Below are 24172 nucleotides of genomic sequence, written 5' to 3' on the forward strand. Positions count from 1 at the left end.
TGTGGTCCTGTAGGAGGGTGGTCAAATATTTAGCTAATTCATATGTTGGGGAACCAATGGCACTCACGATGGGTCGGAGTGGAACGGAATCCTTATGAATTTTAGGTAGTCCATATAATCGTGGTGGTTGTGCTTCAGTCTTGCATAGTTTTCTGTGTGTGTCGGGATGAAGAGTGGAATTCTTGATCAGAATGCTAGTTTTCCTGGTAATTTTGCAAGTTGGATCTCGTTTAGTACAAAAAACTAAAACGAGATCCAACTTGCAAAATCCCTTTGTTTTATCTTCACACACAGCCCCTTTCAATACAAAATCATTCTGTTTGGTCTTTCAACAGCACTCAAAGACTTTACTAAATGTATGGCTGTGGTAACAGCAAATTTCTGCAGAAAGAAAATTTCAGTTTGCCCCTACATAATCAATTAGCTGATAACAAGTCTATCTTACACAAACTCACTGTGTCTTCTTGGACTCACCTTGTAGCAGATTTTGGCCTGCAGTGACTTCAAAGAAATCCAATTTCACCCCTTTCTATCATTTTCATAGGAGCAGGTCTAGGTTGTGCATTTGTTTCAGAGGGCACATACCATCATATCTCTGGTCACAACATTTCTGCAAAACCAGTCCAAACCATAGTCTGCTTTCCCTTTGGGAAAGAGGTATCTGTTTGAAGGCCATTCTATAAACTAGACTTAATCTGCTTCAGAATAAGCAATGTTCATCAACATCCTGTAACTCTTCACAGTTTTCATATCTCTTTGTACATTCTATTCCATCCTGAAAACCAATCAGTTCAAGCCACAGCTGATGATTTGTCAGAAGTATATTACATCAACAAATTGTGGGAGGGGCAGTTTCCACATTATGTATCCTTGCTTGCCAACTCTGGAACTGATACATAAAGTACAGTCTCTCTCACAGCAGTTCACTTACCAGACAACCAGAATGTATTGGCCAACTCTATGAGCATACAGAGTTATAAGAGTCATGATGAGCTAATAGACAAATATTCTGAACCACATGTTTCAAGACATGTTCCCCTTTCTGTGCCAGAGAGGGGGTTGAAAGGGGATGCATTTGCCTCCACTTGGATAGGTTGTCTGCTCAACATCTTTCCTCCTGTACCCCTCATCCTTAAAGTGCTACACAAAATTCAGTTGGATAGGGCAAACAGCATTCTCATCACACCCTGCTGGCCCTGACAGCCATGATTTGCCAAGGAGCATTTTATACACTTCCTTGCTAACCCAGGGTGGAAGCAAAATTCTCCACCTGGACATACACAAGCTACACTTTGCTGCATGGAGAGTGTAGTGTGAGCTGTATACTTTTGAATGCCAGGAAATAATCAACATGGTGCTGCTATGCATCCAAGTAGAAGCTCTTCTTAGCCTATCAAGGTATGGCATTGATATATACACAATCAGTACTACTTATTTTGGATTATTTGCTTCACCTTCACTCTGATATTGCTTAAATGTTGGTTTGAATCCAACCAGCTTTTCCATTGGCAAAAAAGGAAGGGGGGATCTCCTTGGACTACCACAAAAAGGCTATATTGGAGATCATGAGACCCATGTGGACAAAGGCCACATGGATGTGTGTAGTAAGGAGAATTGAGTGATATTGAATGAAAGAAGCTGGCTGGATCCAAACCTTTGTACACCTTCACAAACAGTTTGCTTACCTGTAACTGTTGTTCATCATGGCTTCTGTGCGGTCCTACATGGGACTGCTTATGTGCATGCCAGCCACTGAGATCTTTCCAAGTTTCTAGAATTGTTGGCTCTGCCCCTCCCCTCGGGTAGCAACAGCTTTCCAGCTCAAACTATCACATGACCAAGGAAATGGGGACACTCTTTCCCTCAGTTCTTTTCTTGCCGCTGCTGAGAGAAAAACTTTTTTTTGTTCTACTAATCTGAAGTGATTTATGGAGGAGCAAACTAAAAAGCCTGCTCTGTTTAAAAATTGCCAATCTTGTGGAGGCAAGATGACAAAGAATGACATCTACACTGACTGTCTGAAATGTCTGGGCAAAGGAAAAATCCTGGCAAAGTGCAAGGCGTGTGCCCTTTTAACACCTAAGGCCCACCAAGAAAGATCTGTGCCCCTCAAGGCGCTGTTGTGGGAGAAGTCACTGGGGGCTCCCAGTACTTCAACAGCCACTTGTTCACCATCCATTGTTTCCATCCCAATTCTACCTTCTTCTACCACGGGACCCTTGGATGCTGATTTAGCTGCTTCAGACTTTCCTTCAAAGAAGGAGAAAAAGGTCAACGTCAGTAAGACAAAAGGGACCCAGAGAAATAAAAGGTCCAAGCAAGTGTCATCTGCTAAGGCCCTGGGCACACGGCAGCCATGTCTTTCACCCATAAGCGAAACCTTACTGGAGGTAATTACTGCATACTCTTCCTTTGAGGGCCCAAGGTTCATGCCATCCCTGGCTAGTCTGGCCCCAACATTGCCAGAAAAGAGCCCCTCAATTTCTTCGGGGCCGATTGCCGGTTCAACACCAGTGGCCTACACAGGAGCTGGGTTGACAGCAAGGGCAATTGGATCATCAAGAGTCCTGTTGGCACCAAGAGCACTTGCCGCCAGCTCAGCACATTCCCTTGGACTTGTCATCTTGATGCTGGGAATGCTCACCATCAGCATTATCCAACCATCTTCACTTTCAAGAGCCCTCACCATAGGGGCCGTGTGCCTGTCCACACTGCTGGGAGTGCTTGCCTTTGAACTGATGGGCTCCTCAGCACCAGGACCCCTCCACTTCGAGTGATCGACCGCCTCGATTCCGGGAGAGGTCCCCATTGGCCAGGTGAGAGACCACACCTTGACGCCAAGACCGCTTACCATCAGCGCAGGGGAGACACTACCTCAGCAGTGACACACTTTGCCATTGGTGGCTCGCCCTGGATGTTCACTGCCAGAGTGGCTGGAGTTGTCTTCTCGGCGCCGAGAGTATACACCGCCTGACTTACCATACCAGCATCAGAGCCAAACTGATCGGCGTCAGTCCCGGGACAGGTCCTCAAGCTGAGAACCCCCTCCCTGACCTGGAGACGGTAAAGGAGGTCTCTCTCCTCAGATTATGATGTAATCAAGGTGGCCTCAAGTAAGCACTTGGGGCATGCTGACAAATCCCTCACATGCTATGAGGATAGAGGGCTGCATAGTTGACCACATCATTATACTTGCCATGGCACTTCTTCCAGGCAGGGTGGCCTGGCTGGGCCATCCACCCATGGGCGGTTAGACAACTTGCCTGCAATGGATTCTTGTGAATGGGTGCATCATACCCATCAGCGCCAGGTCTCCCCTGAGGTAAGAATTGATCCAGTCGGCTTCGGATGTCGACCTTCTCCAGGTCTCTGATGAGGACTCTGAGACAACATTGCAGCCATCCCCTGATGATGTGATTGGGGCAGCTGGTACTACTTTGCCAACAGAGGACAACTTATCGGGGTGGCTAAGGCCCTGAACTTAGAATATAAGACTCCTGATGAGGGGCCTGTAGACCCCATTCTTGATGTACTTTATAAGATGGACATAGAGCTGGTGGCTCTACCGCTAGTGAAAGGGGCTACTGATGTCATTCAAGCCAACTAGGCTAGGTCTGTGTCTATTGCATCTTCCATCAGAAAGGTGGAGAACCTGTATAAAGTAAAAAGAGATGGTTGTGAGTTTTTGCTTAACCATCCATCTGCCCACTCTACGGTAGTGGAGGCAGGTGCCCATTCATCACCTAATGATAAGGAGGAATGTAAATTAGACCTCACAGGCTGTAAGATCTATACCTCAGGTGCCCTGGAACTCAGGGTGTCTAATTTTTAATGATTATGGCAAGGTATCAGTACTTCCTCTGGGACAAGATGTCCCAATACATTGAACCCTTGCCTGATGATAGAAGAGTCCTAGCTAAGGTTATACAGGCAGAAGGTTTCATAATGGGGAAACAACAACTAAGTGCATCACATCACATAGTGGACAATTGTAGCAAAGTGATGGGTTCATCCAGTGTCCTTCACTGCCACTCGTGGCTTAGAGCCTCTGTCTTACTATATGACAGTGATGGCGAACCTTTTAGAGACCGAGTGCCCAAACTGCAACCCAAAACCCACTTATTTATCGCAAAGTGCCAACACTGCAATTTAACCTGAATACTGAGGTTTCCTCCCAGCTTGGGGGGGGGGGCGGGGAGTCCAGGGAAGGGGGGGCTTTGAACGGCTCCACGCTCCCTTCAAAGCCCCCGCAGCCCCCGCGCGTGCCCACAGGGAGGGCTCGGCGTGCCGGACTTGACATGCGTGCCATAGGTTCGGCAACATAACTATATGATATACGGGGCTCGTGTTGAGGACATGCCCTTTGATGGGCAGAATTTTAGTGATCAGACTGATCTATTCTTGGAGAGGTTGCGTAAGACATAGTAAAATGCAGTTGGGCGTTGCGCTCCAGACCAAATGTTCAAGCCAAGGTATTTTCCATTTTACAATAGTCAGTACCAGAGGCTCTGTAGATACCAGGGATAGTATCAGCAACACTACCACCCTAGTTTCTCTGGGCCCCAGCAGGGGAAGGACTTCTGGGGTAAACAGAGGGCATGCAAAGGTGCCTCTTCACCTCATCCAAGGGGTAATAAGGGAAAGTCTGTATGACTAGTAGGGAAACCATTGTTTCAGGGCCATTTATTCCTTTTTTGGGTTGGCATGGGAAGCAGTTATGAATGATGATTGTGTGTTGCAAATAATAAAGTTGGGTTACTGTTTGGAGTTTCTATCTGTGCCTACTTACCTCCCTCCTACATTTGCTGGGCTGCCTCCTCTCCTGCTGAGGTGGAAAAGTTTTTGGTCAAAGGGGCCATTCACATAGTCCCCCAAGCTGACCACAACAGAGGCTTTTATTCAAGGTATTCCCTTATAGACAAGAAGGACAGCAGTAAGGGGCCTGTTATGGACCTTCGTAATCTCAATAAATTCCTCAGGGTTAAAAAGTTCAAGATGCTCTCGCTCCCAGAAGTTATTGCCTCGTTTGAGCTGGGTGCTTGGTTTGTTGTCCTAGACCTCAAGGATGCCTGCTTCCATTCTCTATATGAGAGGATTACAGGAAATTCATTAGATTTGTGCGTGGAGATTGTCATTATGAATTCACTGTTCTCCCATTTGGCTTCATCACAGTGTTGCATGTTTTTACCAAATGTGTAGCAGCAGTTGTAGCACATTTACCACTTCAAGGCTGTTATGTAAATCCCTATTTGGACAATTGGCTTTTTGTAGGGCAGTCAGAACAAGATCTGAATAATCAAATCAAATTAGCAGTTGGGACACTAGGAGATCTGGGGCTGATTATTAATTACGACAAGTCGAAGCTCCTTCCTACACAGAACATTGCCTTTATTGGAGCAAGGTTAGATGTGCAGATGGCCAGGGCCCATTTGCCCGTTCAGCGCATTTGCTCCATACAAAATATGGAGTTCTCAGCCAACAGGTTCCAAAAGGCACTATCTATACAGAAGTTACTGGGTTTAATGGCATCCACTATTACTACAGTGAGCCGAGTACAGCTTCATATGAGTATGTTGCAGAACTGGTTTCTGTTCCACTTCACCCTGAATGTGGCTCCTCGGTGGAAACATTTATCAACTCCTAGAAAAGTCATTAAATAATTACACTGGTGGGCCTTGGAGGTTAACTTGATTATGGGTGTACCCTTTCAGACTCCCCACCCACAGGTTTTCCTAGGTATTGATGGCTCTCCTTCGGGCCGGGGGCCCCATTGTAATAGATTGTATGCACAAGGGGCTTGGTCACCTGCTAGAGCTAGGCTTCATGTTAATTTTCTAGAGGTAGGGCTATTAGATATACTCTTGTCTCTTTTACTGCTCTGGTCGCGGGGAGATCAGTCCACATTGCCACAAATAGCAAAGTGTTATGTGAACAAGCAAGGGAGCACAGGTTCCCTTGCTCTCTGTGCAGAAGCGACAAAGTGTTGGAATTGGCCATCCCTACACAGTACAACTCTGTCAGCGATTTACATCAGAGGGGACGACAATGTGTTAGCCGACATGCTTAGCAGGCATCTCAACGAACAACACGACTGGTGCAGCTGGCTCACATCTTCAAGATTTGGGGTGTCCCAGAAATTGACTTGTTTGCAACCAGGGATAATTCCCAGTGTGCACAGTACTGCTCCAGAGCAGCTGTGGACAGGAGGTCTCTGGGGAACGCTTTTCAGCTCCAGTAGACAGGGGTTTTTATTACCTGTTTCCGCCATTCCCCCTGTTGTGCAGGGTCATTGCCAAGATCAAAGCAGGCAGGTCCAACTGCATCTTGATCGCCCCTTGTTGGGCCAGGAGGGTCTAGTTTTTGATGCTGATGGCCCTGGCCAAGGGGAACTACATACTGTTCCATCCACAAGAGGACCTTCTGGTCGGGTCGCTATACCACCACGATGTTCAATTCTTGCACCTAGCAGTGTGGTGGATCACTCCCTCTTAAGGTGGCCCCCTAGGGTGCAGGAAATCTTGGTGGCATCTTGCAAGCCCTTGACTAGGCATTCGTATGCAGCTAAGTGGAGATGTTTCTCCTCATGAGCTTCTGGCTGTTCTATTGTGCCTGATCGTTGCTCACTCCAAGAACGGTTTGATTATCTATTGTCATTAAAGGATGCTGGTCTAGCTAACACTTCCATTAAAGTGCATTTTGCAGCAATATCCGCTTTTCACATTGGACTGGACTCAGACTCCATTTTCGCACATCCTTTGGTTAAGAGATTATTGAAGGGTTTGGACAATTTATATCCTCCAGTTTCTCATCCCTCCCCGCAGTGGAGTCTCTCCTTGGTGTTATCCCACTTTTATGAAAAGTCCGTTTGAGCCAATGGCCACTTGTGACATATCGCTTTTGTCTTATAAGACTGCATTTTTAGTGGCCATAACTTTGGCTAGGCATGTCAGCAATCTCTCTTCCCTTCGCCATGATTCACCATTCACCCAATTTCATAAAGACAGGGTAGTGCTACACCCCAGTTCAGACTTTCTCCCTAAAATTGTCACTAAATTCCACATGTCACAAGACATTGTCCTTCTGGTTTTATTTCCAAAACTGGAATCCACAGCTGAATGTTCCTTATGCTGTCTAGATATTCAGAAGGCATTGTTATTTTATTTACACTGTACAGCTACTTTTCTAAAACAAGACTATTTATTTATTTGTTTTTATGGTCAGAATAAGGGTAATGCAGTGTCCTCCCAGACCTTATCTTGATGGATTTCTTCAGGTATTCGGCTGTCATACCAGGAGTCCAAGGTGCAATGCCCTCTCCAGGTGCATGCACATTCCACCAGGTCGCAAGCTGCATCGGCTGCTTTCTTGGCACATGTTGACATTGCTGACATCTGTAAGGCAGCCACTTGGTCCACACCATTGACATTCGTGAGATACTACTCCATGGATGTCAACTCAACTCGTGAGGCAGCTGTGGGAAGAGCGGTTTATTTCTACTTTTTATATTGTCTTGGGAAGGTGTGAATGGGAGGTGCTGGGATGTGTGGTTCACCTTCACTGGGCAGGAGGATGGCATTAGTGACCAAAAAAATCTTGGCTTTAGAAGGGTCTGGTCACATTGCACATGCTGAGTCCTAACAATGTGACTGCACCATTGACTAATCAAAGAACCCCAGTTGCAGGTAAGCAACCTGTTTTTCTGTTCTGAATTTACCAATCAATTTTATTAGATAACTCCATGTTTAGTGTTATCAAGGGGTGGGGGGAATCTGTCTATTTAAGGAGTGTCTGGGAACATCATTCTGATTGGGAAAGGAGCCTAAACCTTGACTGAGATCTTGATTCCTGATACAGTGACTAGAGCACCAGACCCTGGGTAGATCTCCGATATTGTTATCCATACCAGTGCTATTTACTTCATCATAGGTATTAGCAGATACCGAGCACCAGCCATCATGATGATAATTGGAACTGACACTCATCCTTTTCATCACATTCATGATCTCTACCAGTCCTTCAATACCCATCATATTGGAAGTATATTTTGGACCACAGATGCAATCTACCAACAGAGCTGTCCACATCAATATCAATACCTCAGGACTTACCATACGAATACTGCTTCCCTAATCTTTCCACCAACATTAGTGCAGGTACCTCTGAGACCAACCACCCCACAACTGAAGGAATTTTCCCCCTAACTTGCAGTTCTGATGCCTGATACTGTCAGTACCTGCCCCTCACATAATGTTATTGATGCTGTTGGCCACACTAAGATGAGTTCCAGTTACTATGTTAACATCAAATTGGTCCTGAGATCATTCTTCCATCTCTTTTGAAGTAGGGGACAACACATAATCAGATCCTGATTCCTCTGAAAAGGCTTTAAAGTTATCCTCAACTCCAGCTGTATCAAGCCGAAACCCAACTTTGACATCAAAAGACCTTCGGTAATATCCTGAAAAACAACTCAGACCAGCAGTGTCTTAAGGTTTTTATATTAAACAACCATTCCCTTCCTCAATGATCCTGTTTTCTAGTTGGTGACCTCCTCTGGCCTTACCCATGCTTCCAGTGCTGCTGCAAGTGGCAAAAGATTCCTGAGGGGAAACTCTTGACCAACCCACCAACAATGATGAAGTCTGAGACCATGTACAAGGTCCACTGACAGCTGCTTCCCCCCACACACACACACACACCTAACTCCAAATTCTATTGTAGTTGAAGTCTCACAGTTGAAAGGGTAAACTGAGACCTAACTCTGCCCCAAATGATAGGGAGGTTAGGACTCTAGACACTGTTGGCAGGAAGTTTTACTTGTCAGTTTCACTAAGAATCACCATTTATCTTGTCTGTGTAACTTATTAGCAGCATTTCTTACAGGACAGTGTTTCACTTAAGGTAGAGCATCTCCCTAAGGACAGCAGGAATCTGGCCCTTATGCTTCAGGGTAAAGCTTTTAAAGGCTATTCAAGCAACAGACTGATACCCCTAAACAACTACTTCCATGAAAATGCTGGGTGACTGCTAGGAGTTAGGGATCAAGAATATTCTTCCTGGTTGGTGCACAAATGGTGTGTGGGGGGGTCTTTGTCAGAAGAATCTCCTTTCCTCCCACAATAGAACCTCTATTACCTAGGTGTCTAAAGGCTTACATGTTTTATCTTGATTCATCTTCAGAAGATGAATGTGATAGCAGAGAACTCTGACATTCAAGTCACACAGGTGAAGCTGCCCTACACTAAGTCAGTCCACACATCTGTTAGTATTGTGCAGTTCTCCGGGATCTCAGGTAGTGGTTTTTCACTTCACCTGCTAGCTTACCTTTTAACTAGAGGTACTGGGGATTGAAGTTGGTGCTTTTTAAATGGAGAGCAGATTCTCTACTATTTCAGCACAGCCTCTCCACAAAGATGGTATTACTCTCTTAAGGTGGAGCATATTTGTAAAGGAACACGAAAAACACAACTGAGTAGACTGGATCTGACTGGATGCAGTTGTGAGAGGCTGGGTAGTCAACCTGGAAAATGTCTCAGTCCACCAATATTAGCCCAAAAAGTATTTCACAGTGAAGTTTTCTCTGTAAGGCGCGATGGGCATGGAGGTCAAGGTGGGCATGGAGGTCGAGACCTAAGTCATCCATTCTTTGAGGACAGTGACTTTTCCACATCTAATGGTGGAAACTCATCTAGCAAGACAGGTCTGTCTCAGAGGGCATTTGGTGGTGGGTAAATTGTTTTGACAGGTTTGGCTGCCTTTTTAATGGACTCCTACATTTTTGTAGTATCCTTTAGATAGCCTAGTACAGTGGTCGGCAAACTCACTAGTCAACAGAGCCAAATATCAACGGTACAACGATAGAGATTTATTTTGAGAGCCAAATTTCTTAAACTTAAACTATATAGGTAGGTACACTGTTTATTAACTTAATAAACTTTAATTAAAGTTTTAAGTCTTAATTAAACTATAGGCAATTAAAAACACTGGTCTTCTTGCCTAATCAGTTTCTAACATTAGTAAGTATTTTTATTTTTCATTTGTTGCATACAGCTTGTACATCTTCCCTCAACACTGAACTTCCATTCTGTGAATTTTGCATTTTTTACAAGCACATTGATTTTTGTGTTTACTATGTGGAATTTCATGGTGGGACTTACATGGGCCACTGGCAGACATGTTATAAGGGGATTACTGACAACTGCCCTCTCTCCTGAACTGCAAAAATAATAATACTGGAAGACAGAGCACGCTGCATGGACCAGCCAGCAGCCAGGAATGATCGCAGGGAAGGGAGTGAGTTCAAGGCAATCGACAGTTCGTTTATCATGCAGATGGGACTGGGAGGGGGACAAAAGAAGAAGCTTCAGCTTCCTACACAGGCATTTTTTACAAGCAGGCACACTCAGTATATTGGCGGTTGCACACTCTGGCATTTGCCGGTTTGCCGACCACTGGCCTAGTACAGTGATTCCCAATGTGGTTCCTGCCAGTATGTTTTCTAGTTCCCACTGGCTGCTCCTTCAGAACATTTCTTCCCCTAAGCAAGGAGCCAATCATGGCTTTTCTCTACTTCTCTGGAGTAGGAGGTTCTTCTAAAGGGCCCATGAGGGATTACCTTTGTATGTATAAGGAACATCCATTTGGAAACAGCTGCCTTTTATTGTAAGAGAAAGCATTAGCTTGGAACTGCTCAACATTTTGTGATTGGATCCAGCCCCTATAATAGCCATTTTGTTGGGATGCTCACTACCTGTTCACAAAATTTCAAAAGTGCCCACAAGTTCTACTGGGTTGTAGGGACCTGGCCTACTGATTATGGGTACAGAATGGAACAGGTTTGTAACGGACCAATTAAAGTAAGCGTACGCTGTATCCTAGATTTCCTGCTAGATAATCTTAAGAGAAGGTGTTAGCAAAGATACTAAGCAATTCTAGGTAGCTGACTCCCCAACGGAGGAAAAGGCAAGTTATAAAATAAATAAATAAATAATTAAAACATGTAAATGTCTCTTTAAAGCAATTTTATCCTGCCCTAGTTAGGAACATATTATTTAGTATAACCCATTTTGGAGTCTTGCATAAGCCAATTTGGTGAATGGATACTTAACCTGGGAGTTATGACTTTCTGATTGTTCCAGGTGCTACTCCACCCCACCCATCTGGAATGAAAACTAAAAGGGCAAGTGTGAACACTAAATGAATTTCTATGAAGACAGTGGTCATGTGATAACTTTTTATTAGGACCAGCCAAAATATTGCAAAATACTGTGCAAGCTTTCAATTTTCCAAGATAAAAATGCATCATTATTAATATTCTGGGGAATAAAGGAGGTGATAGACTTACAATCGTCTGAGCAATATGGTTAAAATATAACTTTGAAATGCAAAAGGAAACTGTAAAGGCAGAACATTTACTAATAATAATACACACCATAAATTTTGGAATGCATAAATGTGGTCAAGATCAACACTTGTGAATATAATTCACAGTGGGTAGCCGTGTTTGTCTGCATTAGTAGAAAAGAGCAAGAGTCCAGTAGCACCTTAAAGACTAACAAAAATATTTTCTGGCAGGGTATGAGCTTTCTGAAGAAGTGAGCTGTGGCTCACGAAAGCTCATACCCTGCCAGAAAATGTTTTTGTTAGTCTTTAAGGTGCTACTGGACTCTTGCTCTTTTCTACTACTTGTGAATATGAAATGCAAAAAGGCTAATGTTATAAAGTAAAAATATTGTCCAAATGAAAAAAAAAAGAAATGGAATACAGATAGTAGCAAAGTAAGTGCAAGTCTACAGTAGGGCACGCAAAGAAGAAATTTTAACAGCAAATTGCTATAAATATAAAATGTAATAATTATGAAAAGCAGGAAGCTTATCCAAGAGGCATTACGGCTATTAGATCACAAAGGTTTAAAAGGAGCATTCAAAGAAGACAAGGAAATTGCAGAGAAATGAAATGAATTCTTTGCATATGTCTTCACTACAGAAGAGGTTGGAGAGATGAATATGTGAACCTTTTCTTTAGGTAATACTTTGGACAAATTGGATCAAATAAAGGTGACAAAAGAAAAGGCTTTAAGAATGTCTGACAAACTCAACACTAACAAATTCTGAGTACTAGATGATCACCTGAGAGTTCTTTAAAAACATAGATTAAAACTTCAGAACTATTAATGAAATCACTCCCTCTGTAAACTGGGTGTGCTTTGTGCGGACATTTTAGCAGCTCGAAAGGAGAAAAGGGGGGCAGTGTAAGAAAAAAGCCACTACTTATGGTAGAGGCCTCCTTCCTCAACAGAAAAGTATTGCAATGGACTTTCCACTTCTACTTCCCCTTTTAAAACTCTAGCCAAGGATTACAAGCGCTGCATACTCCCAGAGAATACGGTTTCCCCTCTGTTCCAAAACATAGCCATTTACTGTATTTAGTAATTTTGTCATGTCCTGTATATACAGTTGGGTTGTGGGATAGATGAGATCACTTTACCACACTCCAAAGCCTCCACTACCAAAAGAAAATTAGTTGATAATATTAGTAATTCTTTGGTAAATAGCGGGCTGTGTGCAAGAGCAGCTGTTTTTTTAAAAAATGAAATAAAGCTCTGATAAGGAATAGTTGGAATGAGGGAAATCAACAGACATTTGTTCATACTAATTTGAAGACATTTTGTGTCTCTTCAATGAAATACTGAGGCTGGAACTACATGTTTGGGTGAGACTTAAGATAGCTAACCCTGTGTTTGCTACCAGTTTTGAAATGCTTCTTAAATGCTGTGGCTCAGTGTAGAGCATCTGCTTGGCATGCAGAAGGTCCCAGGTTCAATCCCCGGCATCTCTAGTTAAAGGGAGTAGGCAGGTGGGTGAAAAGACCCCTTCCTGAGACCCCGGAGAGCCGCTGCCGGTCTGAGTAGACAATACTGACTTTGATGGACCATGGGTCTGATTCAGTATAAGGCTGCTTCATATGTTCATATGTGAAATGCTTCTTACATATTGGGGCAGGCAGGAGGGGAGGTTGTTTCTGCCTGCCTTCTACTTTTATTTTGGAACCCTTCTCAGCTGTGTTCTCATTTGACAGGCATACATGCTTCGGAGCATTAATTGGGGAGGAAGGCAGCTAAGGATTGCAAATGAAGAGAAGGCTTAAGTTCACATCTCTCCCACCTGCTGCTTTTCCTGCCACTGCCACTTTGCACACTATATATAGAAAATTGAAGGATCCAGTTTTTAGAGGAAAATATGTGTGGTTGGAGGGTACTTACCATCTATAATTTCACCTCCCCACAAGTCTGTTCATCTTGGTTCTTTTCTTGTTAGCTGAACACTGATACCAGAAACTATCCCCACTGGAAGAAAAGTGCTTGGGAATGGTTAAATCCTCTCGAAGGGTTGCACTTGTTTTATCTATATCATCTGTTTATGCTACAAATTGTACTCAACCCACCCACCACGTTGTGAATGATTGGGACAGATTCAGTGGCTCCAGCCTGACCATGGTGCTGCTTACTTAGATATTTCAAACAGAAAATTAAACAGTATTAGTGCACTGTGTAGTGGTGCACACTAGGAAAGCATGTTACTAGATGCAGGTTAAGTTTCAGTTTCTGTCTAAGCAAAACCAGCCACCTCTGCACTCTAGATGCTTCCCAGTCTCATAGGCTAACTGGTTGGACAGCAGCATCAGCAGCTGAATTTAACAAATGCAATGAACCTAATGACATATTTTTATTTTACCATGGCCAAAAAGGCTGAAGTCCAGTTGACCCAATGCATTGCATTTTGAGAGGCTTCACGCATGGGGTGGGGGTTCTGAGTACTGCTACTGTCCATTAATCCAGTTCCAGATAGCCCAAATACCAAAGAGATGCTACCTGCCATATAAATATTTTTTATGAGCAGATAAAAGTTGGTCCCTAGTACCATATTTTAAAGGAGAAAACTGTACATGTGTGTACCCTTCATATCTAATGGAACGTCCCTTCAATTTTTTTTACTTAGATTATAAGCACCTCATGCTTTTCATACAGGTGTCAATAGAAAAACTGAATGGAAGGGAAAGACTTTATGAATAAAGATTTTGCAATAAATAAGTAGGAGGAAAAGAGACCAGGAGAGTTTCTGCTACACATTTGCAATTCCAGTTCTGAAGGTGGCAGTAACAATAATATAACTACATGTACTGGTAATTTGAATTAAATTTAGGTATGCCGTGAGATTTTCAGTAGTTATTTTGTAAATAAAAATGGCAAGAAAATGTATAGAAAAATATGTTGTCAACAAGTTTACCTATATTACCGTAATCTTTCTTCCAATTTTATTATAAATATATAACCCTCAGTATAATTAATAAATTTCAGTCTATTGTTTATATGATAATAATGGGTTACATCTAAACTCTTATGAATAAAAGGAGTTTTGGAAGGTGATCTTTTCCCCTTCCTCTAGCTGCTGCGGGACAGGAGACCCTCCCAAATAATGTGAAATTCGGCCCATGCAATTTTGCCTGTTCCCCCTCTTTAGCTGTAGCCCCATGTCCTAAATGGGGTAGTGTCCAGGAGGGTCCCTGACATCCTAGCAATTGCTTTCTAGGAGGCTAGTGGGTCTAGTGGGTGAAGAGGAAGGCAGGAAAGATTTGTTTCTGCAAATTTTGTCAGTTCATGGATGTTTGGATGGAACCAGTAATAAATATGTAATGAAAACTGAACTAACCATAATCCACAACAGTCTAACACATTGATACAAGAGAATTGAAATAGGAAAAAAAATGCCTTAACCTGTGGTTGATTAGTTTTTCCCAGGTGAAAGAGACTAATAGTTGGTAAAGTGGGAAAAACCCCTTTTTACCCAATAAAACTCACCTTTGCACAGAGGGTGGGTGAATTGTCTGCACTGAGATGCAACTCCCTCTTTACTAGGTTCCATCCTGACAAACTGGTGTTGCGACCTAGCCTGGAGTTTCGCCCCAAAGTGGTGACCCCTTTCCATACGTCTCAGGACATTACATTACCTATTTTTTGCCTTTCTACTCAGTCTCCTGCGGAGCAGTCTTTACATACGTTAGACGTTCGTAGAGCTCTTTTGTTTTATTTGGATACAACACACCAGTTTAGATAGGACCAGAATTTATTTGTTTCAAGGTCCTTCTCAGGGTAGGGCTACCTCCATGCAGACCCATCTCCAGATGGATGGTGTCTGTGATACAATTAGTGAATGATATGGCTGAGGTCCCATGCCTTTTCCCTGTTAGGGAACATTCCGCTAGGGCCCAAGCCTCTCCAGCTGCCTTTCTTGCCAGGGTGGATCTGCATGACATCTGCAAGGCTGCCACCTGGTGTGCTCCATCCACGTTCCTATGGCATTATGCAGTCAATGTGGACTCCAGGCGAGATGCAGCTGTTGGGAGAGCAGTACTGCAGTCATTAGTCCACTGAGGCGCCCACACCCACCTCCAAGGTGATCAAGCTTGCTACTCTCCCATGCAGGACTGCACTGAAGACACAAAGATGAAAACAGTTACACTTACCTATAACTTGTTCATCAAGTGTCTTCTGTGCAGGCAGGCATCCCTCCCTCCTTTCCCCATTGTGGGCGGCAATCTCTTTCTAGTTGTTTTGTACAGGTCCTCTGCCATGGCGGCAAAGGAAGAACTGAGGGAAGGAGCGCTCCCTTCCCCCCCATCACATGATCATTTGGGCGGGAAACCGTCTTGCTCAGGTGCCAACGGAGGGGAGGGGGAGCACTCCTAGCACTCTGAAGCTTCTGGAAGCTTACAGGTCTGATCTCCATGGCCGGCCTGCGCAGTCCCCCATCCGTGCCTGCACAGAAGACCCTCAATGAACAACAGTTACAGGTAAGTGCGACCCTGTTTTATGCTTCCTTCCACTGCTGTTTCTGCATCTTGTACAAAGCCACTTCAGATCTGTATTTATAATGGGCTGTGAATCACTTTAGCTAAACCTACTACAGCTCTGTGACATAACAGGCTCTACTTACGTGCATTGGCTGTTAAGTTTACACTGGTCTGTTGCATGTCCTTTCATGAGCATATAATGAGCTATGCACATGTATGTAAAATAGATTAAATTAAACTGGATCTAATGTTGCATTCTTACATTATTTGAGAGATTTAGCAACAGTTGAAAAAGAGAATGGTTGCTTGCATAGATAATTCAACTGAATTATTTATGTGTCTGTTTCCTTTATTTAATATTTCTGAGGATATGAAATAGCTGTCAGATTAGGAGCAATTTCTTTCAATTATTTTCTCATTTTAAAGAATGAATAGCATTTCTATATTGAACATTGTTTTGTGCTTTCATAATTGGAAATACCATATATAGAACCAATATGGGTAAGATTGTGTAATGCCTACTCGTAGTGCACTACACTTAAGGCCTAAGCCTTCACTGCTGAAAGCACGTTTTGTGGAGAAAATTGTTTTTGTTGATAATACTTAACTTTAAATATGTTCCCTGTTTTGCGTCTCAAGCAAAATAAAGTGTCACTGCACATTGTGGTTTTGGTTATGTTCATTTTTGTCCAGAAAAGAGTTTTTAGATGCTTTTGATATGCAGTGCCTTTGTATGCTAAAGTAAATATATTTTATATATATGAGTAGATTTTCTCTAAAAACTGCAATAAAATAATTGTAATTCATAGAACATGCTGTAATACAGAGATACGTATAAAATGCAATCTGTGTATTTGATTGCCAGTAACAGAGTTAAATGTGCCAGCAATTTCAAGCACAGTTTGATATTTCCTATAATGAAATATAATGCAAAAAATTAAATATCCAATATCAATGGTTTCTAAACGGTTTTGATATTTCTTTTTGTCCTTTTCCATGAAGAGTAATTTATTTCCCTTTTTAAAGTGTGGGCAGAGTGATTACTAGCGCACACTAATGTAATTGTGTTGCATTGATAAAATAAAAATTGTCCTTTATCTGTGTCCTGATAATGTTCAATTTACAGGCTGGCTTCTCTGCCACCTCTTCACTGCTTTGAGTATTCCAGTTCTCCTCCCTTCCTGCTCTGAGAGCGCACAGAACTGTTTGAAATCCACTGGTACAATTGTCAAATCAATTATTCATTCTCTGCAATTATACTCGCACAAAGAACATTTTGCTGGTCTGAATGATGATTAAATTAACAGCTATTCCAGCTGCCTGATAACATCTAATAGAATATTCATAAGCCCAAAATGGAATGAATTATCTCCATTAACTTCATCATGTTCACTTAATTACATGCTTGTTATTGTATTTACACCTTGTTAGATACCGCTGAAGCTGATCCAGTGGCTGGCCAGGAATTGGAAGCGTCTGTCATGGGGCAGTTGGAGCGCATTTTGTAGGAAATGCTATTTATTTTAAATGCTCCACCTGCTGGGAGCCAAGGTTAGTCAGCAGCACTGAGATGAATTGGGAAACGGGGTGTAAAAAGAAATAATGTGCTTCTGACAGGCTCCGTGGCTTTTAAGTTGCTCTCATTCAGCCACTTCACAAAAAAATTATTTTATTCCATCTTTCAGTGATGATGACATGATTGCTTTTGGGTAATCATTTACCATTCTGATTTTATTTTTGAAGTAAATTGTCTGAAGTAATAGGTTCTTGGAATTACAGCATGTCTTGCTTTTTTTCTCTTAGAACTTTATTTAAGCTTGTCTTCCAGCATTTAACCCGAGTCCCCTCTTTCGTTTGATCTTCTAACTTTATTTATACAACAGTGCTTAATGATCCTGCACAATGGTTTTGCCCCCACATACACCAAAAATAAATAAAATAAATTCTGTCCAGTATAGTTGACAGTATTTTTATATCCTCAGCAAGGGGGCATGTGCAATTTCTTCAGAGGTATAAATACAAAACACCTTTGCTGTCCGACCCCTGATACAATCATTTCATCTTATTGAAATAAATTTATCATTTTCAGGCTAACTTGGTTCTCATGAAACATGGTAAAGGCAGTGCTCTCACCTTCTGATACTACCCTACAATATCACTCTTATATGCTCTTTATTCTTTTACAAGTGGCCAGCTTCTCGGCCAGGTCTCCATATTCCCATCTGCAATAACTCCTTTCCCTACCACTGGCCTATAGCAGAGAAAAATGGCTCCCTGTGTGGATTTGAATCTGAACTAGACCTATAGTGAATGGAATCATAATCACACTTCTAAATATTTGTGAGATCACTGTAATAAAGTACTCAGACCCTATTTTTTATTCAGTCTAGAAGCTATATTTTTGTATCAGCAAAAAAGTGATGGTAATTATTTTTAAGCAAAAGGGATTTTGTTTGCAGGATAATAGTGGTGGACTTCAGCAGCCAATGGTGATAGTGTTGGTGGTCTTTGTTTGAAGGGTTTTGTTTTGGTTGCTTTGGTAAGAGAGGTAATTTTCATATGTTAAGCATTTTCTATTGTCAAAAATATTACAGGACAGTATAGAAGAATTAGTAATTTGGATGCTTATTGTAAGCTAGGTACTTTCCAGTCAGAAAAATGAAAAAGCATTCCTTACCTAGAAGAACATATCAGGAAAGGCTGGTTAATAATGGAGGATAGAGAGGATTTTGAATGTATTTTGTGGAAGTTATAACATAGATATGCAATAATTATTGTAACTTTCTCTGATGTTAGGTACATTATGTGTACTTGTTTAACTTGTTTCTGTGTTGTATCTTTAAAACTGAGTGCAAGACTTGTTTGGCCAATGTCTATAAATTAGTAGACTGGCAGAGATTTTACATGGTAGAGCACCATTTATGTTAATCAAATAGATTGACATGACTTTTGCTACCTTCTACCTAATCTTTTTGTATTGAAGCTGGTTGTGTTTTCCTTTGTATTGACATAGTAGAGAAGGCAAAGGTAAGGTTAACACCATGGATAAGGGTGCAGTGTTATTATAAAGTGGGGAACCCATGTAATTAAAAAGACTTGCCTTAACTGATTTCATAATTGACAGAATATTTATTTAACTTGCTGTAAATTGACACACCTCTAGACAGAGACAATTATGACTGACTGTATAACATCTGACAGAACCAATTATGACTGACTGTTGTTTGCTACCTTTGCATAGAAATAAATGAAACAGATATTTAGAACAGAGACTGCTGCCTGTGTGCCTATGCTTGCTATAATTAAAATACAATAACCAGTAGGTGAAGGGAAAAAAATCAGTTCCTAATGGTTTCTAATTTAGCATATTCTTTAAGCCTTCAAATAAAACTGTTAGCAAGAGAACTGAATATGAATGATGCACTAAATCCTTAAAGCACAAGTGTAATAGGATATGCTAGGTTGTGTGTGTGTGTGCTGTCAAGCTATCACTTTCAAAGTACACTTATTGCACTGAATTTTCACACAAGTGTGTGTATGGGCATACATATGCATGTTAGACATAAATATAACCCAGGTTAGCTGACACAGTAAATTAGTCTACTGATTAGTAATATGAAAAGCCCTGTTGTTCACTAAGTAGATGTAAGCTACAGAAACCTTCCATACAAGCAAAATAAAGGGAAAAATAGGTGGGGTTTTTTTGTTTGTTTGTTTGTTTCGGGTTATCTGTGCACCATTATTATAAGGGGAAAGACAGCCGTTAAATAGAATAGTGAAAACAAGGTTTAAATCAGCACAATACAGGTTCCATCCTAGTTTCAGTTATCAAAATAACATTATTAGTTTCTAGATCCAGTTACAAAAGAGACCATTGTTAAAGTAAGTTTAAGGTGAAAAATGTGCACCAAAGAACTTAATAATCATGTTCAGGGTAGTGCTGAAAATACTCTACCCTGCTCATTATTTTGTGATCGGTGATTATCAAGAGCTGTTTCTTTTGTAGATCTGTTGCTCTCTGAATTTTTTCCAGTTTATATAAAAAACCAATCATATTTCAGATGTCTGTATAATTTTAGTTTTTTATTAATATTATAAAGGAGTAGTTCTGTGAAATAAAGTAGTTTTGTGAAATAAAGACACAATAGCAGTTGGTATAAAACTATATTGCATACATATATCTAAACTGTTCCACAACTTATTTGTATAATATTACAACTTTGTTCTCAGAAAGAATTAACCGCTTTATTGATTAAAGTTTCATCTAAGGAAGAAGAAGTGAGCTTTTATATGCATCTCTAAGTTGGATGGTATGGTAACCTGAAAGTATTGACTGGCTGTGTGATATACAGCGGTCACAATTGTCTTTTACCAAGAAGAGCACAGAGTGATGCTGGTTGTCATTCTTACTCTGCTGTGTGGCAGCGCAAATAGTCCCCTTTCTAACCAACCTGGTGGGAAAAGTCAATATCCCATCAGCAGAAGAGGTAAACACATCAGGAGCTGTGTCCTCTCTCATCTTCCCGGCTCTATATTACTAGAGTTCTTTAAATCTATTCTCCCCAGTCATCAGATGCACTTCTGTCATTCAAATGCATAGTATTGCTATTCGGCAGATAGGGCTGCAGTATGAATTAAGTAGTGTATATCTCTTTTGTCACTTTATACTTTAGAATAAAACTTTAACCCTTTGTTAATTTAATCTTATGTCTGTATTCTACTAATCTGTTATTTCTATATTCTACTATTCAAATTCTTCCTTTGGTTATTTCTCTTTTTAATTTGAAATTGTAGCAATTGGGAGTTTTTGTAGGCAATGCTTGCTTTAGAAAGATCACTGTGAACATACTAGACTGGATCCAAAACACTGTATAGGCTTTTCAGCTCCCCTCTCATGATAGCAGCCTTTCCTGCCCCAAAATGCCCACCCAAGTTTGAAGTGTCTCCAAAGCAGAATCCCATGAGGCTCAAGGGACTGTCACTGAAATGGCATTTTGGCATATAACTTCCATATGCATGAAGAAGCACTTCACAGAGGTCATTCTGGATCTCAGCCTTTGCTTAATTCACTCCCATTGATCTTTGGCTTGTATACACTCTTACTATTTAAGTATAATGGAAAGGGGGGGCTCCTCTAGTGATGCATTTTGAATAGTGTGTTCCTGTGTATGTTTTTATTATGATTATTAAGCACCTAAGAAAATGCTAGGTGCTGTACAAATATAAAAAAGACAACATCTTTCCCCATGGGTTTACAATCTTAGTAAGACAATGCATAAAAAGGGAGGGGAGTACAGGAAAACAGGAGATGGAGGCGGAGACAACCCACAGAGCTAATACAAGAAAATCTGATAAAATCAAACTAAAATAAATGGGCTTTGAGATCATGAGTTACCATAAATTCCACAGATGGGGGGCAGTGAAGAGGGGTACTAAGACAATAAGAAATAAGAACGTATACATTTTCTTGCTTCGAATTACCTTTTTTCTTTAATCACAATCAAATAGAATAAGTGAGAAAAAAACCTAATGAATAAAAATAAAAACCTGATAAATATGATCAGAAAGTATAAAAGGGCAGCCAAATAAGAGGCTCAAGATGAGGAAGCTCAAAAAAGCATCACAAGATAGGCAAAAGAAAGAGTCCCTCTAGAACTGTGTGTGTAAAGTACTGTCAAGTTTTAGAAATATTCAAGTTGGAAAAAACAGGTTCCAACAAGAGAAGAAAAAGAGAAGTCGAGACTAATGCTTAAAGAAACCAAGAGGCAAGATCAGGAGCAAAATAAGAAGTACTTTTAATAAACAACGTGAATAAGATGACAACTTGGAAGAAATTGTAAGAAGACAAACACAAAATTAGCAAAACAATGAGGAGAAAGATTTGGTACTAAAAATAAACATGAATACCATCTATGTAAAAAATTGTACAAAAATGTACAAGAGAAACAAGGAGAGGAAATAAATACAGTAATAAGAATAAGCAGAAAAAGATCTAAAGCAGAAGTATGCTTGACTTAATGGATGCCATAATGGCACCTAGAGAATGACACCCTCTTCAGGCATTTTTTAGTAGTGAAGAAAAAGAAATAAAGAAAAGAAGTTCCGCCGCTTGGGGTCTGTATATACATTAGATCAGTAGAAGCTTTTAAGATGGAATGCTTCCATCCGCAGAACAGTACATAAAGGAGGTGTTTGCTAGCAGAATTGATGGCTTTTTTCCCTTTATTCCATTATATACTCCTGACTTTTGAAATTGTGTGATTCCTTTAAATGTTCTGGTACAAAAGTAACTGGAGCTTGTAGATCCTCAGACCTTAGTTTTCACTATTCCTGTGTGTGTTAAGTGTCGTCAAGTCGCTTCCGACTCACGGCGACCCTATGAATCATTGTCCTCCAAAATGTCCTGACTTTGACTGCCTATTCCTACTGCTCTGTATTACCAGGACAAGTGTGATGAAGGCCTGGTGTTCAATTCACTGCATCTGTGTGTGTGTTAAGTATCTGGGTTTTTTTAAAAAAAATGTGTGTCAGATTTATTTTCTTAAGTTACCTAAAGCAGAAGACAAGGTTTTCTGAGGGATTAACCAAAATATGGGACATGCTATCATTGCCACTGAGTTTGTAAGTCAGTATAGGGTACTTTGTTTCTTGCAAATATTCCTTCCACAACATTTAGAAATGCATACCTTAATATGACAGGAATAGTTAATGTTTTCTGAATAGGTCCTATCATTTTAAATGACAGACTTCTCCTTCTTAAACTGAAAGGGGATTGGGGTGAAGGGCAGAGTGCAGTTTTTAATAGACAAAGCTTCTCTGCACCACTTCTGTATACTTTATGATGAGTATTTAAAGCAAATTCTCAAATGACTAGATGGAGGTACATGGGTACCTTCTACTTTCATTAAAACATTTTCAATAATTCAATCAATAGAAATGTATCAGAAGATAGAATTCTGCTTTCTAAATGGAACTCCTTAAAACAGCAGCTGCTACCTGTTGGTTCTGATGCTGTAGCAGAACTCATTCCCTTGTTGCTGTGCCTTCCTGCCTTCCCCCCCCCCCAAATTTATTCAGCATTAATGGACAAACAGCACTTTATGACGCTCACTGACAGAAGGTGCTGCACAATTCAGTTGGGGCATGACAGGTGGGTTGACTAATTCTTTGATGAGTTGGATTCAGTCTCTCTTTGTAAGTAACAAGTTTGACACTTACCTAAACATGCTGACCAAAGTAGCTCTTTAAAAAGGTAGGCAGAAGAATAGAAGAAGCTTGGCAAAAGATGCCTGAATGGGACTCCAGCCAATTAGGGTGTTGAGAGTCAACTGACCTACACCATAGCTTGTTTTTAAAACATGATAAAAGATTTCACAATACCAAATAAAAAGATGCATTTATTTTTTTCTGATCTTTGTATTTGTTTTTCTTTCCAACAGATCATGTGAAGAACAGGAAGCAGTCAAATTTCAAGGACATTGAGATGGATTACAAAAAACTGAAGAGTACAGTAGACAAATGGTTATCCATGAGCAGCTACTCTGAAGTGAACCTCAGCAGAATCTTTCAGACATTCAATGGAGTAAAAACTGTGGGAGATCCCAGTAGTTAAATTCTGAGTTTAGGTAGAATGGGGACAAAATGCTTTTATGGAGACCTTTCTAAGAAACCAATTCCTCTTTTTCTTTTTAGCTTTCCATTTACTATGTTTAAAAATAACATGTGTTCTTTTATTTAAACAGAAGTTTATTTAATTATGAAAAATAAAACAATGTTATAAGTCAAAATATACCGGGCACCTGTACAGCATGTATGCGTGTGTATTCACGCACACATATATTCAGACCTTAGTATATTCAAACCTAGGAGGAAATAAAGGGGTGGAGAAATAGCAACTTTAATTGAATAATTCCCAGTGAGAGTTGCTGGATTGTAAGTGATCCTAGACTTTGCTCCGGGGTATTTAGTAGAGATGCTCTCAGGAAAAGAGGTTAGTGGAGGTCTCTGTAGGAGCACTAATGTTTTCTCTTTTCACAGTTTGTCTGCTTTGTGATCACAAACACAGCAGTTAAAGACAATACTAAACCTAAATGCTTTCTGACATTTATTCTAATGTGGTTTCTGTTTCTAAAATTGTTCCTAAATTGTCTTTTTAATCAACTTTTACTCATCCAGACTGTATTATGTTGAAAAGATATTGAGTAACCACATGAAAATTAATCCTAAAGTCCCAGTTGACTTCTGTATAGGGCAAACAGACAAGTGAGTGTGCAGAAAATGCTTCAGACTACACATAAATATCTAAATGTTATATTTTGGTTCC

General features: G+C 40.8%; 1 protein-coding gene across 1 annotated transcript in view; it reads left to right on the forward strand.

Annotated features, from left to right (window-relative positions):
• The window catches only part of POLA1 (DNA polymerase alpha 1, catalytic subunit), a 413999-nt gene extending 390488 nt beyond the window's left edge, over positions 1-23511 (forward strand). The window contains exon 37 of the mRNA XM_056861806.1: positions 23289-23511. Coding sequence (XP_056717784.1) covers positions 23289-23461 — 173 coding nt within the window. The 3' untranslated portion in view covers positions 23462-23511. The remainder of the gene's footprint in view (positions 1-23288) is intronic.
• The last annotated feature ends 661 nt before the right edge of the window (positions 23512-24172 follow it).

The sequence above is a fragment of the Euleptes europaea genome, chromosome 16 (assembly GCF_029931775.1).
Source record: "Euleptes europaea isolate rEulEur1 chromosome 16, rEulEur1.hap1, whole genome shotgun sequence".
Classification (NCBI taxonomy): Eukaryota; Metazoa; Chordata; class Lepidosauria; order Squamata; family Sphaerodactylidae; genus Euleptes; species Euleptes europaea.